The sequence below is a fragment of the Polypterus senegalus genome, chromosome 1, assembly GCF_016835505.1.
Source record: "Polypterus senegalus isolate Bchr_013 chromosome 1, ASM1683550v1, whole genome shotgun sequence".
Classification (NCBI taxonomy): Eukaryota; Metazoa; Chordata; class Cladistia; order Polypteriformes; family Polypteridae; genus Polypterus; species Polypterus senegalus.
Genome location: NC_053154.1, coordinates 30,076,073 through 30,094,552, shown reverse-complemented (window position 1 = coordinate 30,094,552; position 18,480 = coordinate 30,076,073). Strand labels below are relative to the sequence as shown.

Genomic DNA, 18,480 nt, shown 5'->3' with positions numbered 1-18,480 from the left:
CTTTAAAACATGCAGTTTTTTAAGATAATTATAATAGCATCGAAGATGTAAGCTTTAGTATTTGTTACCAAAATAAATAAACAAAACATGACACTGTCAGCAAAATTTTACTCATCTATATATGCCCTGCTTATAAGGAATGCGTGTCTATGCAAATAACGGAGAGCGGCGAGCTACTTAAGACGCATCACTTCAATCTCAAAGGAAAAATACAGCGTGGAAAAATGTCAACACATTATATCTGCCTTTACCTCCTAACAACATATGTTATGTGTAGGTTTATCTATCTATCTATCTATCTATCTATCTATCTATCTATCTATCTATCTATCTATCTATCTATCTATCTATCTATCTATCTTTTTGCCGAGCAGTCTATCTACAGTTTTTTTAAAACTCTAATACGAGTTCATTTCTTCTTTAGATGTTGAGACTGCAATCATTTTAAGACAGTCTGATCCACAGCAGGTGAAGCCAGGGGCAAGTCTACAGCTGAAATGTGCAGTCGAAGGATTTGACGTAAGCAGCTACAGAATGCACTGGATTAGACAGGCGCCTGGAAAAGGTCTGGAATGGCTATTACACTTCTATACCTCATCAGATAACGGCTATGCGTCTTCAATAAAAGGAAGATTCACCGCTTCGAAAGACTCTTTAAACTTCTACATACACATGACCGATCTGAGAGTCGACGACACCGCAGTCTATTACTGTGCTAGGGACACAGCGAGTGAGACGGATTAGAAAGACGCGCAAAAACACAGCGAGAAATACCGAGATTTTAGTTACTCGAAAATACAGGACATATGTATACTGTTTCTCATTCTTTTCAATAATTGTGATATAAATGAAAACATTAATACTGAAAAATATATTATTATTATTATTATTATTATTATTATTATTATTATTATTATTATTCAATATTGTGTTTTTTTTTAATACATTTATTTTTGGTATACACATCTTTCTTTTAAGGTCAATACGTGTATATTTTTAAAAACTGTTTTATCTCTAACATTTTTTTTTGCTCTTTTCTTAACAATTTAAGATTTATTTGCCTTAAATTTGTAACATGCTTTCATCTTTTTCATTCCATTCATCCATCCATTTTGCTGCTTGCGCTGTTGGTGTTCTTGTTGTCTTTATTAACCTTAATTAATCTTTGAGTAATCTGAAGATTTTACTCTTCTCCATGAGCATATTTTGAAATATTTCTCGTTAACTCTGTTTTTGACATCTGCGTGTTTTTAGTTTTTAATCCAAATAAACCTCTCCAGTCTTAGTAATGCCTTTAATAAAATAATCTATTCCATTTGTTCATATTGGCACAGTGATAAGTAGTCCTTTGTCCAGTTTTTCAGTGTCGACTTCAGACCAGTTTGCATGTTCTCCCTGTCATTTTTCTCCAACTGCTCCATTAGTCTTCCATGTCCTTACAGCCCCATTGTGAGCCTGAGTGTACCTTGTATGTAGTCCCATCTAAGGTTGGCTTTTGTTGCATGTTAAATGCTGAATGGATAGGCTCCCATGGTTGTGAAATTGATGGATAATTGGCATTACTTTCTTTAATTTATCATTTACAAAACTGGTATCAAACTGAATTTACACAAGATTCTACTGAATAAAAATTGTCCAACAATGCTCAATATATCAGTAGACTTCAAAAAATTAAAATTCAAATAAAAAGTTCAATACACAAGTAAAAACACAAAATTCACCATTCACTTTTTATTTTGGTCATCCATTTCAAATATGGAAGGCATACTGATGCAGTGGTAGTGCTACTGCCTTGAAGTAAAGAGACCAGGGTTCATGTCCTGGGTCATCTCTGCATTGACTTTGCATGTCCTCTCTGTGTCTGCATCATTTTTCTCCATGTGCTCTGGCTTTCTCCCACAGTCTAAACACATGAAGGTTAGGTCTCACAACGTTGGTCTGGATCAAATGGGTTAGAAAATGATATGACATGACAAGCAAAGAAAGGATGAAGTGCAAGTCCATTAATGGTTCATATTTACTGAATAGGTGATACAAAGAAAACCACAGTACTGAAAGAAGTACTCACGTGAACATGGAAACAGCATAGAAATGTTGTTCTCATGAGGATTAAACACAGAAAGAGATCAAGATGTTATTCAACCCTTGGTTCCTAGAAGCACTGTACCTATGTTCCACTATAATTAATTCTTATTATCGTAATCATCATCATGATGCCTTATCCAGAGTTGACTTTTGGCGTTATGGGTCCACAGCTCGCTCAGCAAAGACCAGCCGTTTTTAAATAAATAATTACTGCGCTCGCGGCTTAGTGAGGGGGTGTGGTGGCCGTAGCAAGCCACAGGGCGATCTGCGGTGTGGGCGTTTCTCACCTAGTGCACAGGTGAGGGACTGCCCACATCCGTGATTGTTCCTGTGGCTCATGTGCTATAAAAAGCGCGAGTCGGTTAGGAAAAGAGATCAGAAAAAACGAAAGGAGAAGGAAACGGAGGAAGCAGGAGAGAGAGAGAGAGAGAGAGAGAGAGAGAGAGAGAGAGAGAGAGAGAGAGAGAGAGAGAGAGAGCGCTAGCGCTAGCAGAATAGACACTGGGCCTCACAAGCCTTAAATGGATTAAGTAGAGGAGGTTAGGAGCATGCACTGATACAGCACATTGCCGCACCCTCCACATGACAAATCAGGATTCCAGATTAAGACCTGAGTGCAGCCATGTAATGGGTGACACCTCAGTACCACACTTCAGGTGGAATGGAACAGTGTGAGGTTTTTTATGTTGTCTGAATTGCCAATTCTGCCACCAACCCCCAGTTTCTTCCTTGCATGTTGGATGGCCTACATGCATGGCTGGATGCAGATTAACTTCATACCCAGGACGAAGCAATTGCGGGTTAATGGCCTTGCTCAGGGGCCCAACGGGGCAGAGTCATTTCTGGTGTTTACAGGATTAAGTAGTTTCTGTAATAAATGGGGATTAGTTAATTAAACAATTAGTTTAATGAGATTGTTTTATATTTAACTTCTCCCAATATCACCTTCAGATATCTTTTTAAAAGTTGTTTATATTTTACTTCAGTTACATAAGTTTGTGGTTTGTGTAAGATACCTGCAAAATGTAATGAGAAGAAGTGCATCCTGGATTTAATTTAGTGACTTCTTAATAGAAGGGTTAATAGGGAGCAGGTAGCACCAGGTTCAAAACTTGAACTAACCCGATGTGGCTTCAGTCCAGCACAATACCCACCCAATCAGGACATAAATACAGTGTCTCATGTTGAGACAAATCAAATCAGTAAAGCTCATGCCATGTCATCTCACTGAGGAGCAAAACCAGTGTCTGTGGAAGAATCCCAAATAAAAAGTAAATGTTTAAGTGCTATCAGTGTACAATGCTAGCTGCTTTAAATAATATGTACAGGATACCTGTACTGCAAATAAGAATTCTGCCATACTGAAAAGCAGCAGGCTAAGAAAGGTAACAATGAAAATGACTAAGAGCCAAATACAGAAACACTTGCAAATCAGAAACAGAAGGAGGACTAAAGCCGGAATTGTTATTCAGAATGTTTTGCCAGAATCTACTACATAAACTAACTGCAGTAGATAAATGGAAGATGAGAACATTTCTGGAAGGCCCACTGTTCCCACTTGGAAAAGGAAATGTTGGTGTAAGAAGGTGCAAACATCTTCCCTATAGCCTTGCCAAGAATTTGAAGAAACATGTGTCTATCAAATTCAAAATTGTTATGTGTTAAGTTTATCTCCAACAGATACAGTCTTTCTGGGTCAGGAAACCTACAAAAACAATTGGAGACTGATTCCAGACCTAATTGGATGTCAAACTTGATGTGCAAAAATTTGACATCTAAGATAAACATAAAGGCATGAACTAGAATTTGATATTGTTTAATAACATGCAAGAAATAGAAAGTGTCCCTAAAACAACTATCATGCTTTTGTGATAAAGGATTTAAGAAATGGTCTATATACTCTGAAACATGTAGAATTCTGATGAACAATTAGATACAATCAGCCTGTCTGAAGGAATCTGAAAGGGAACTGTCCACAGATGTGGTGGTTTGTGGATTTTGAGTAATAAATAAAATTTACGAATTGAGTATATAGATGGACCTGAAAAATACTTCTTCTGTTTATAATGAATTAATCCCTGTTCTAATAGATAATCCATCGACTCATTATCCAACCTGCTATATCCTGACTACAGGGTCACCAGGGTCTGCTGGAGCCAATACCAGCCAACACAGGGTGCAAGGCAGGAAACAAAACCCTGGGCAGGGCGCCAGCCCACCGCAGGGCACACATACACACACACACACACACACACACACACTAGGGACAATTTAGAATCGCCAATGCACCTAACCTGCATGTCTTTGGACTGTGGGAGGAAACCCACGAAGACACGGGGAGAACATGCAAACTCCACGCAGGGAGGACCCGGGATGCAAACCCGAGTCTCCTAACTGCGAGGCAGCAGCTAATAGATATTTCTTGCAATGGTCTAGCTGAAGGTAAACAATGCATTGTATTACTCAACTATCCATAGCCCTGATGTAAATATTGTGATCTGTACAGAATAACCGTAATCAATCCTTTGTCAGCTGCTTCAATTATTATATCTTTCTTTCTATGTAAGTACTGTAAGGAAGCTCTTTCTTGTTGATTTACATTATCTGGTATAGTATTCTGATATGTCACATGATCAAGTGACTGCCAATCTAATTAGATCAATTAATTAGATCTAATGTCGGTTGACTAATCACAGAATTTCTAGGCACACATGTAGAAGGATCTATAAATAAAGTGGGAGTATGTTCTGTTTTATACTCAAAGTAATCAAGCAGTTTTAATTTTCTGTTATATTGATGAACATCTCAGTTTCAGTTGTTTCACCTTTACTATAGTAACGGTTGGAACAAAAGTCAACCCTTTCTGTAACAGCGAAATATCAGACTCTGTCAGTCTAAACATTAATCACTAAGATTGTCCGAGGTAGATTCACTTTCCAATTAGATTCGAGCAAAGCATTAAATGTCCTGGCTTTATTTTTTGAATAATGATGCTTTATTTTAGGAGTATCCAGGTGGGAATTACTGATAAATTTCCTCAGAGTGTAAGAGATTATTTTGCGAATGAGATAAAGTACTACTTTAGTTATGAAGGGATATGGGAATAGGTGGTTATCGTGGTGGTGATGGTAGTGAGGGGGGATTCGGGGCTCAGAGGGTGTTGGTCATAAAGTCTTATTTATTATTTACATGATCTTCTTTTCTAGGCTGCATATGCTGGGTTCATGTCCAAATGTCTGTTAATGGCATTTTAATTTGATAGCCATGTTTCATCCAGTTCTCTGGCACTTTTAGTATTAGCCTTAAATTTGACTTGCACTGAGTCCCATTTAAATGTGTGTTCGGTCAGACTTGTATCTGTGTAAATCAAAGGGTCCTTTCTTCTGACTGCATTGCAATGTTCCTGTACAGCTTTATTACTTAATTTGGAAATGAATATGGAATGTTATATGGTTATGCACAGCTGGCTGGGCGGTGTTGGATGGAAACAGATGACATCTGGCTGATCCTGGCAAGGGAGTGCTCAACTCCCTCAAACAAAACTCCAGAACTAAGTTTTGATCCCAGTTCTTCCTCGATTCACAGTAACATTTTGTTGATTTTCCAACAGGATGATTCAAGTTTGAAAAAAAAAAATCAAAAATCAAATCAGCTCACCTTTTTGAATATGAGAGGTCAGCAAGCCACCTTTATGCATTATAAACACATTAGTGACAGACTATCATCACTTGCTGTCACCCAATTAATTAAAATAAAGCTGCATACTGGAGGCTGTGAACATATCCCTTTAAATGCACCTATTAATGGTATAATTTGCTGGTATTCTTGTTTAATTAAAGCAGTGATAGTTTTATGAATAATAATAATAATAATAATAATAATAATAATAATAATAATAATAATAATAATAATAATAATAATAATAATAATCTTCTGTAATTGTCCTTAGATTTTTATAAATAATCATTTTCTTCAATGGAATGTAAAACATTAAATTTGTTCAAATTGCCAGAGATCATTCCATTTGATCAATTGTTTCATCATGTTGCTAGTGATGAATCAAACAATCAGGTTTCAATTTCATCAGGTGTGTGCTTAAGCAAATAAAATATTTTTATGTAGTCACATCAAATACAGAACATGTTAATTTTACAATTAAGCCCAGCTAAAAACTATACTTGGATTGTTATTACATTTTTAGGTGAATTCCAAACCATTTAAATCCAAATAGTAGATGTCTGCCACGTTTATACCGACTCATACAGCTCTTGTTCCAACACATAGTAATGTGGACCTTCTCAGTGTTTTAAAAATCCATTTACACCTTAACAGAAATGATCGGTCAGAATTGTATCCTCTCTCTAGAACTTCCTTGTGAAAGGTCAGTTGAAAAAGCTATTAGACTTAAACTAGGAGGTTACTTGTTCAGTAAATATTATGTGATGTGTCCCTGAAGAAGTTAATTAATTAAACTGCCTTTGCTCTAGTTTTTTTAATTAATTAGTTAATTTTTAAATGTAAATAGTTGTACTAGTCGCCTGTACTTGTAGGTACTTTGAAACTGTGTTTGCTATAAAATGGCACTTAATGAAATAAAGGTTGTTTGTGAGAGCTTGTGTCTTTGTGTTAAACTCCTAACTGAAGACCTCCCCACTTCCCGTTGGGCTTTCATTTTCTGACCCTTCGTTAACATGTTTCAATGTACATCTTCTTCACTATGCAATACTCTCGACATTTTACTCTTTTATTAACTCTATTACTAACACAGAGTGCTTCCGTTGTAAGCGCTCTCCAAAATGTGCTCTTAGACTTTTATTTATGTTATTTTGCATCTATGCCCAATTTGTAAGTTATATTGATGCTGGTTTGAAAAAAAAAACTAAATGTCCAGTATATTTCACTGTAATTTTTCACAATACAGTATCATTTACCTGATCGTATGCTTGACATTCTGAATTAATCTTGTTTACAGTTTCCTGTATTGATATTGCATTTTAAATATCGTTTACTTGAGTAAAGTGCGAGTTGATGGCAGTTGTTGTTAAAGACTCCATACAAATAAAGACCAAAACGTTGGCAGTGAAAAAAAAACCTTTTCATTTAACTATTAATATTATAACTTATTTTAATACATGTTAATTATTGAACAAATTTAATAAAACATAAGAAAGCTGGTTTAGGTTTCATTAATGAAATTAAACAAACAAACAAAATATATTGATTTCAAGCATTCACCCTCCTGTTAGCCGAGCTTACAGGGTGTGTTATTTTATGCAAATATGGGAAGCGACGCGCGTATAAGACTCTGACACTCGCAACTTCTGGGCACTTCACGGAAACAGCAAACACCCTGTGAAAAAATGTCCTATATCTGTCTTTACCTTCTAACAACATGCATTATATGTATGTCTATCTATCTATCTATCTATCTATCTATCTATCTATCTATCTATCTATCTATCTATCTATCTATTAATACTTGTTTTAATTGTTCTTTTAGATGTTAAGGCTGAAATAATTTTAAGGCAGACTGATTCGCAGCAGGCGAAACCAGGAGAAAGTTTACAGCTGAAATGTGCTGTCGAAGGGACCGATGTAAGCAGCAGTTACATGCACTGGATTAGACAGGCGCCTGGAAAAGGTCTGGAATGGATAATATACTTCTACAGCTCTTCTAGCAACAGCTATGCCCCTTCAATAAAAGGAAGATTTACCGCTTCGAAAGACTCTTCAAACTTCTACATGCACATGACCGATCTGAGAGTCGACGACACCGCAGTCTATTACTGTGCTAGGGACACAGCGAGCGAGACGAATTACAAAGCCGCACAAAAACACAGCGAGAAATATCGTCGTAAAGTTTACTTATTCGAAAATACGTGAAATGTGTGTATTGTAACACTTCTTTTCAACAATTGTGTTATAAATGAAAACATTTTTTTAATTATTAAAGATCCTTCAATATATTATTATTATTATTATTATTATTATTATTATTATTATTATTGTTGTTGTTGTTGTTGTTGTTGTTATTATTATTATTATTGGTACCATAATATATTTTTAATAAATATATTTTCCGTACCTTGCAAGTCAATACGGGTAAAAAGTTTTAGGAACAAGTCAAGTGTGACGAATTAGAAAGCCGCACAAAAGCACAGCAATACAGTTACCTCACGTAAATATGAATACCTACATTTTAAATTACATATTTTTAAAAAGTATACTTAAAATATACATGCGTGGTACTTCAGAGTAATTAAATTAAGGAAGCATAAAAATTAAGTATGTTTTGAATATTTTATGTAATTAATTTAGTACAAATTAAAACCAATAAACACATTACAGATTTGACTTAATCAAAACTATGTCAAATACAGCTTTAATAGCAGTATATGTGTGAGAAGTATGTGGAATTAATTTAAAAAGTGCATCAGTGCATTTTGTAACCATCAGTTCAACAACATGCTATAAAGCTGTCAGTTGATGCCAATTTATGTGTGTCTCTTTTTAACTCTTTCTCAACCCTCACCCCTTCATATAGCTGAGCCTTAGTCCCAACTCATTTTCTGATTCTAGAGTCACCCTGTGCCTTGAGATGGCTTTAAAACACTTTTTAGGTTTACCATTGTTGTGACAATCAGAAGTCATTTGCAAAGTAAGAGGTTTGCTTCCTTTATACGTGCACTCCAGATTGAAACTTCATTTCTGTACCCTTGAATTTTCAAAAGAGGTCAAGACTTCAAGACAGCCTCTGACCTCATCTATTCAATTGTAATAGTGACCTCATTCACTCTATGTCAGGAACCATATGCTGCTCCTTACTGTTAATTTCTACTGTCAAATATTTTTTAAACTGAGATTTAGATAAGCGGTTTATTGACCAGAAGGTGTGACAAATACTTGCTATAACAGTATAGCTTCCTTTTCACTTAAAGGTCCTGGTTTGTGCTAGGTTGAATGTCTGGTGGAGTCCTATGGGGCATTTGCATACCTCTATTGTGGTTGCATTCCTTAGTCACGTGTTGCTCTTCCAGAAGAATTTTCATGCAACTCTAGAAACATAAATGACATTCAGGACCTTCTCTACTACTTATGAGATGGTGTTTACACTGGTAGAACTGGATTAACTCAAACGAGTGCACTTGGGATTTTACATTTCCATGCCTCTAGTCCCATCCCTGTTTGGGAAATTAATCTTAAAGTGGATGAAAAATGATTTAACAGACTCAACAAAAATCAAGTTAAAAGTGATAGCAAAAAGTAATCCAAAACACAGAAATTGTCAAGTCCAAACGTAAATAAAGCAAAGTATATTCCAATTTGCAAGTGACATAGATGAAGAAAGTCAAGACACTCAAACAAGGAAAATCACGACAACTTGCAGTAGAAGACAAATAAATACTATAAAACATATTGGGAAATCAACTCAAATAAATCAGACCAGCAATTTTCAAAATCTTTTTTTCTCCTGAACCCAAATACTATACCTTTTGTACCCAGGCGGAAAATAATTACTAAAGGGTAAAATATGATACAAAAAGAGATATTTACTTTCACAGTAACATTCACTCCCAGAAATTTAATGCATAACCATGTATACATACATACATATTTAGGAGAGAAGCATTGGAACATCACAGCCAAGTGGGAGAATGCTGACAAATTTACCTGATTTACAAAAAAATAATATCTCAATTAAAACCTCCACCTGCGTCCTTGATCCAATACCAACAAATTATTTCAAAGAAGTATCGGGCGTGCTAATTGATAATGTTCTTGACATAGTAAATTCGTCATTAGATAAGTGGGTCTTCCCAGACTGTCTTAAGACTACTGTAGTTAAACCCCTACTTAAGAAACATAATCTTGACCCCTCAGCTCTTGAAAATTTTAGACCCATCTCGAACCTGCCTTTCTTAAGTAAAGTTCTGGAGAAGGCAGTCATTATGCAGTTAAATGACCACCTAAATAAACATGCTATTCTTGATAAATTTATTTTAGAATAAATCACAGCACAAAAACTGCACTCGTTAAAGTAGTAAATGATTTGCGAGTGAATGCAGACAGAGGCCATTTATCTGTTCTCATCCTCTTAGATCTGAGTGCCGCATTTGACACCATTGATCATAATATTCTTAGAAATTACCTTAGACAATGGGTGGGCCTCTCTGGCAGTGTCTTCAATTGGTTTGAATCCTACCTGACAGGGAGAAAATTCTTTGTTAGTTGTGGGAATTACAACTCAAAGACACATGATATCCAATATGGTGTTCCACAAGGCTCTATCCTGGGTCCGCTGCTCTTTTCAATGTACATGCTTCCATTAGGTCAGATTATCTCAGGGCACAACGTGAGCTAACACAGCTATGCTGATGACACACAGCTGTATTTATCAGTAGCACCTGATGACCCCGATTCTCTTGATTCACTAGCACAATGTCTGACTTGTATCTCAGAATGGATGAATAGTAACTTTCTCAAATTAAATAAAGAGAAAACTGAAATCTTAGTGATTGGTAATAATGGATACAATGAAACTATTAGAAATAAACTGCATACATTAGAATTAAAAGTTAAACCGGAGGTAAAAAGCTTAGGGGTAATTGTTGACTGTAATCTGAATTTTAAATCGCATATTCGTCAGACCACTAGGACAGCATTTTTTCGCTTAAGAAAACAAAGCTAAAGTTAGACCTCTTACATCACTGAAAGATGCTGAGAAATTAGTTCATGCGTTTGTTTTCAGTCGACTAGATTACTGTAACGCACTCCTCTCAGGACTACCCAAAAAAGACATAAATCGTTTGCAACTAGTGCAGAATGCAGCTGCTAGAATCCTAACTAGGAAAAGAAAATCTGAGTTTTGATGTCACTTCACTGGTTACCTGTGTCATTCAGGATTGACTTTAAAATTCTGCTTATGGTTTATAAAGCCTTAAATAATCTCGCCCCATCTTATATATTGGAATGTCTGACACCTTATATTCCAAATCATAACCTTAGATCCTCAAATGAGTATCTCCTTAGAATTCCAAGAACAAAACTAAAAAGAAGTGGTGAGGCGGCCTTCTCCGGCTATGCACCTAAAATCTGGAATAGCCTGCCTATAGGAATTCGCCAGGCTTATACAGTAGAGCACTTTAAAACACTGCTGAAAACACATTACTTTAACATGGCCTTCTCATAACTTCACTTTAACTTAATCCTGATACTCTGTATGTTCAATTCATCATAATAACTATTCATGGTGGCTCTAAAATCTGTACTGACCCCTACTCTCTCTTCTGTTTATTTTTCCGGTTTCTTGGCCTGTGCCACCACCACCTACTCAAAGCATCATGATGCTCCAACAATGATGGATGGATTAAAAGCCAGAAGTCTACATGACCATCATCATCAAGTCCTTCTGTGAGAACCCTAAATCCAAAGAGGACTGTTTCATTTATGTTAGGTAGAATGCCCAGAGGGGACTGGGCGGTCTCATGGCCTGGAATCCATGAAGATTTTTTTTTTTTTTCTCTGGCTGTCTGGAGTTTTACAACCTTACAAAACAAAAAAATTACTTGTCCCTAGCTAAACTTTCTCTAATAGTGTGCAACCTCTCTGTGAGACTAAAGAACAGGGTAACATATGTTTGCCCAGAACCTCAGTATACCCATCTGGGTCAAGTGCATCATCACCTCAACCAAATGACAGTTCTCTCATGAGAGTTCACTCAGAAATGGCTTATTGTGGGCCTGCATTGCTGCGGTGGGCTGGCGCCCTGCCCGGGGTTTGTTTCCTGCCTTGCGGCCTGTGTTGGCTGGGATTGGCTCCAGCAGACCCCTGTGACCCTGTATTTAGGATATAGTGGGTTGGATTATAGATGGATGGATAGGCCTGCATTGACTGTTGGCAGCAGTTCTCACCTGGTGGCAAAGTGGTTTACTATCACAATGTGTGACACATGGAAATGGTCCCTATCTGTCAGCTCCATCTTTCAAGTACAATGCTGGCAAAGATTAGCAGTTGATTCTAATGTATGCCACTGCTGGAAGACCTGTTAGACAGTATGCTTAGATACACCACAAATTCGATAGTTTCCAGTACTGGATACTATGTCCTTTGGAATGTCTAAATGCAATAACCCCATTTTTCCAATTTTTTATGTCTGGCATGCATCCCATTTTTCAAAAGAAATAATAAAAAACATGCAGCACAGCCCCACTTCTCATCCCTCTACCACCACCGTAGCAAACAATATGGCAATTTGTAGGAGGGTATTCATACTGGTGTGTCCTCTGTTGGTGTGTTAAGTATGTATCACATCTAATATGTGCAATGACCAATTTTTTTCCAGTGAGTTTAACATCATATTTTAATGAACAATTAAGGAAAAGTGTATAAATAAGAACATAATCAGACACATTTTGTATCTACAAAGGATGTAAAAAAATGCATAACAGACTCCAGTCATAAAAAAACCCTCACTTTTCTAAAGAAGAGCTTGTTAGTTTAGATGAAAGGAGAGTGTTGTTATTTATTAGGTCACATGGCAGCCTTTCCAACAGTGGAAAAAATGGGATGAGACATATAACAGCTAGCAGTACATCATCGATTAATTCAGACTCATATATGCCACCTAAAAGAGTAACAATTTGCTAATTTTTCATGTATAGATTTCAACTACTGCGGTGGGCTGGCGCCCTACCCAGAGTTTGTTTCCTGCCTTGCGCCCTGTGTTGGCTGGGATTGGCTCCAGCAGACTCCTGTGACCTTGTATTTAGGATATAGTGGGTTGGATAATGGATAGATGGATGGATAATGGATGGATGGATTTCATCTATCTACTCATATTTTTCCTCAATTCTTTAGTGAAGACAAGTTAATAAATTCCAGTATGTATAAAAAATGTCTACACTGTTAGACAGCACACACAGTGTTTATTTTTCAAACATACACTATATAAAATAATGTAACATGAAATTAAAGCAAAGTTGCTTAAAGGTCTTCACAGGTGAGGAAGTGTATAACCTCCCAGTGGTAAACGGGACTACTAAGGAGGTACTGAATCATCTGGAAATTAGAAAGAGAGAGAGAGAGAAGTACTGCTCACGTTAAATTGGCTGAAATCAAACAAATCACCAGGACCAGAAAATATTTATCCTTGACTTCTTAAGGAGGTTAGCGAGTACTTATATAAATGCTTGACACATATTTTTAGGAAGTCACTGTGCACTGGGGAATTTCAGAGGAACTGGAAAATCACAGATATTATCCCATTATATAAAAGGGTGACTGGGCAGATTCATACAACTATAAGCCAGTAAGCTTAACATGCATCACAGGAAAATGAATGTAAGGAATTATTAAGGATAAGATTGTCAAGGACAGGAGTTAATCTGAACAGTCAGCATGGGTTCAGAAGAGGAAGGTCTTGTTTTACTAACATGGTGGAATTCTATGAGGAAACAACTAAAGGATACAATCAAAGTGGAACATATGTTATTTATCTTGACTTTCAGAAAGCATTTGATAAGGCGCCACATAATTGGCCAATGTTAAGAGTGGTGCTCTATAGGGGTCAGTGCTAGGGCCGCTGCTATTTTTAAAATATATAATTGATTTAGATAGGAATATAAGTAACAGGGGGCGGCACGGTGGTGCAGTGGGTAGCTCTGCTGTCTCACAGTTAGGAGGCCCGGGTTCGCTTCCTGGGTCCTCCCTGCATTGAGTTTGCATGTTCTCCATGAATCTGAGTGGATTTCCTCTCACAGTCCAAAGACATGCAGGGTAGGTGCATTGGTGATCCTAAAAATTGTCCCTAGTGTGTGCTTGGTGCTTGTGTGCCCTGTGGTGGGCTGGCAACCTGCCTGGAGTTTGGTCTCCTAACTGTAAGGCAGCAGTGCTACCCACTGTGCCACCCTATATATATATATATATATATATATATATATATATATATATATATATATATATATATATATATATATATATATATATATATATATATATATATATCAGCAAAAAAAGAAACGTCCCTTTTTCAGGACTGTGTATTTCAACAATAATATTTTAAAAATCCAAATATCTTCATTGTAAAGGGTTTAAACAATGTTTTCCATGCATGTTCAATTAACCATAATCAATTAATTAACCTGCACCTGTGGAATGGTCGTTAAGACCTTAACAGCTTACAGAAAGTAGGCATTTAAGGTCACAGTTCTAAAAACGCAGGACACTAAAGAGACTTGTCTACCAACTGTGAAAAACACCCAAAGAAAGATGCCCAGGGTCCCTGCTCATCTGCGTGAGCGTGCATTAGGCATGCTGCAGGGAGGCATGAGGACTGCTGATGTGGCTAGGGCAACAAATTGTCATGTCCGCACTGTGAGACGCCTAAGACAGCGTACAGGTACAGGATGGCCACAACAACTGCCCGAGTCACACCAGGAACACACAATCCCTCCATCAGTGCTCAGACTGTCCGCAATAGTCTGAGAGAGGCTGGACTGAGGGCTTGTAGGCCAGTTGTAAGGCAGGTCCTTACCAGACATCACCAGCAACAACGCCGCCTATGGGCACAAATCCACCTTCGCTGGACCAGATAGGAGTGGCAAAAAGTGCTCTTCACTGATGAGTCACGGTTTTGTCTCACCAGGGGTGATAGACGTATTCCTGTTTATCGTCGAAGGAATTGAGCACGTCTGGGACCTGTTGGATCGCAGGGTGAGGGCTAGGGCCATTCCGCTCAGAAATGTCCAGGAACTTGCAGTTGCCTTGGTGGAAGAGTGAGGTAACATCTCATAGCAAGAACTGACAAATCTGGTCCAGTCCATGAGGAGGAGATGCACTGCAGTACTTCAAGCAGCTGGTGGCCACACCAGATACTGACTGGTACTTTTGATTTTGAGCCTCCCTTCATTCAGGGACACATTGTGAAACATTTTTAGTTTATGTCTTATGGTGTTGACTCTTTTAGTGTTCATACAAATATTTACACATTAAGTTTACTGAAAGTAAAAACAGTTGAAAGTCAGAGGACGTTTCTTTTTTTGCTGAGTATATATATATATATTGGAGTCCTTTCATGGAGAACAGAGATCACAAAGTTTATGATAGAACAGACTTCAATTAGGGTTGGTGGGGGCCAATGCTGAATAGCAGCTAAAAACATTCAAACATTCATATCAGCTTGCAATCATACACTCATGACATGCACAGGCAAAACACATGCTTTTTTGCTTAAATATTGTTAAATAATACTTCTGTAAATCAGAACAGTGTGTGTTCATGTAAAAGTGAGCTTTTGATTGAAAATAGGGCTTTTGACAAATCATGGGAAGAGGTGGATCGTCAATTAAAAAAGAAGAAAGATGCTGTGAGAAGGGGTGAAAGCATTCTATCAAATGGTGCATAGTGGTTGTGTGTGTGTATGAGCTTTGTAAAGTGTATACAAGAGATAGAGAGTGATGATCAAGTACTTAAAGAGAAAAACATATGAGGGTCACTTTTGTGCATTGGCCTGTGTATATGGCCACTGGCAATCTTGGTAAAAATTTTAGATAGGATCTGCTGATATAGTTTTGGAAATTGAGTGAAGATGTTGTTGTTTCTGACCCCCAAGTGAGTGGCAGGTGGTAGAACCGCTAGCATGAATGTTCAGGTGATGGATGTGGCAAATGAGGATCATTTGAGCCTTACAGAAGGAACCATAGAAGATCATTGTGGCGTTAGAAAGTGCCTAAGGAAGGACAAGGTTTACCTCAAATGAGGTAGAAGGACATAAAAACTGCATTTCACAGCATGTTAGGCTACCAGCACCAGTGGTGATAAAATATTTGCCAAATAATGACATAAAGAAATCACACAAAATTATGGGTTATCAATATATTCTTGTGTCATACAGTACATCCACCAAAAAATAGTATTACAAGATACCTCAAAATTGAACCACAAATTAAAAAGAATATTAATACATTTCTAGATTTTGTTCAATGCTAAAATGCTGAATCAACATGATTCATTATACTGAAATCTCAAATGACATAATGAGATGTAAAATTTCATGCACCCTTTAAAATAATCACAATAAATCATCTAATGGTTTGCTGAGAAGAGTTGCAGACTTTTCACATGAAGAAAATTATACAGAAAACTGTGCAGTGTCAAATGACCTGTCCAAACAATGAGGAAACAGCTTAGGTGTGCCAGGCTCAAAGAACATTTTACATACTCAATAAAGATTTTTTTAGATCAGTAATTGCAGAAAGTATAGCATGGAAAATTGGAAAAATAATCATTTTAATGTCTATGCTGAGTTTGCTATACATATTATAACAATATGGTAAAATATTGAAGCACATTTACTACTTGCTTAGTTTTTGAGCAACACTACTATTTTCTAGTAGGTGGGGGGAAATGGTCCGTTTCCTCTTAATGTAGAGACCTTACTTAATAAGAAGGATTTTAAAATCAAGCCAGTGGATAATAGATAGCTGAAGTAATGACTTTAAAAGTGTTGTAATATGATCTGTCTTATAAGAGCCAACAAGCAGGTAAGCAGCTGTATTCTGAACAAGTTAAGGCTTGATTAGGGCCTTGCTGGACAGGACAGACAAAAAACAATTGCAGTCAAGCCTACTAAAAGTACAACCATGCACTAAATTTTTATCATCAGATTAACAAAGAAAAGGACTTCTCGCAGCAAATATTCATTACATGATAGACATATGTTAACATAATATAACTATTATGAGCACTAAAGCTAAAGGCCAAATCAAAAAGCACACTTACATTTCATGGCTATGCAAATACATGCCATGTCTTCTGATGATTTCACCAGGACAGAGCATTTACAAGTTGAACAGTATGGAAACCAAAACTGAGCATTTAGGAACACAAGAACTGGAAACTGACACAGAGGAAAAATCACCAATAGATCTTAAGCAGGCCTGCCAGTGTGATAGCTTTTAAAGCAGAATAAAACTGAACCAGAATGACCAGACAGCCTACTTGCATAATCTGTCAATAGAATATCATGGTCCACTGTGTCAAAAACAGAGCTTAAAGCAAGCACTATAATAATGGAAGGCTTCTACATATCCAGTTACAGCCAGAAGTAATTAAAAGCCTTCATAAAAACAGTTTCATTGCTACAGTGTACATGAAAGCCTGAATGAAACTTCTGAAATATAACAGTATCATTGAAATGGTTGTTCAACTGCATCAGAACCAAATTCTCAAGAAATTTACTTAATACATGGGAATTAGAAATTGGTGTAAAATTGCTCAGTTGGGAGATAGAATAGTTGATTTTTTGCTTTAGTTTTATACCCATTTTTATTAACTAATTGTAAAGAATATAATTCATTTTGTGAAAGTGTTAATTGCTCAAAATATTTAGCAAGTTAAGAAAAATATAAATATCATAGTAAATAAAACTACATGAACAGCAAGTAAATGTTCATGTTAAATGTTATTGTCATGTGCACATAGTACATAATGCAATGAGATCCATACCTCTATTTTTCCAACGGGTGAATGACTAATAGTATAAATGTTAACATCAAACATTGAATACAACATTATACATTAGAAATAACAACAGAAGAGTGGTTATACTATAAGAGAACACATTTGAAGTGATCATACATGTTATAATGGTTATTGAGTAGCATTATGTCCTACTTCCAGTCTTGTCATTGGAGAGCTACTACTCCTGTACTAATTCTCAGAATAAAAGCACCTAATCCAAATGGCTGAAGCCTTCCATAACAGTAATTTACATTTCTAAGACAGCATGTATTTATGCCCTAAACAGGTGTGTAGCACTGATTCTCTAAGTTGACTTTGTCAACGTTTGCTGTTTGTTGCAGTCCTCGGACGATTAGGTACTGTCTTAGGATTTCATTCAGTCAAAAAGGATAATCTGCATTATTTACCATGACCCATTAAAAACATTACTAAGCATAGAACAAAACATTCAAGTCAAAACTCATCATGACTGTTGTATATAATACACATAAGCTTTTTGCTTTAGATTTCATGTCTATCTACAGTATCTATAAATAAATGTATGCGCTCTCTGTCACAGACAATATAAACTTTCCAAAATGATGGCATTATCTTAAGGTGTTAACTTTGTGGTAATGCAGCCCCCCATACACAGCAGACATGACACCGAATGTCCAAAGCACACACGTTTATTGCCTTCTCTTCTCTTTACACGACACAATGCTCTATTCAGCCCAACTCAGTCCTTTCTTTTCGCTCTCTTCTGTTTCTCTTGTATCGCCTCTACTCCCCTCCTCACAAGCTCCGTCTCCTTCCTCCCAACTCCGGCTCATCCAATGGAGTGAGGCAGTCCCTTTTATAATGCTCTGGATGTGCTCCAGGTGGTCTGTAATTACT

At 36.8% G+C, this 18,480-nt stretch overlaps 1 gene segment (V, D, J or C); it reads left to right on the top strand.

The window, feature by feature from the left end:
- The first annotated feature begins 149 nt into the window (after positions 1-149).
- On the top strand, positions 150-750 carry LOC120535072. The segment is given in 2 exon segments: positions 150-273; positions 425-750. Coding segments are annotated over 2 exon segments (444 nt in total).
- The last annotated feature ends 17,730 nt before the right edge of the window (positions 751-18,480 follow it).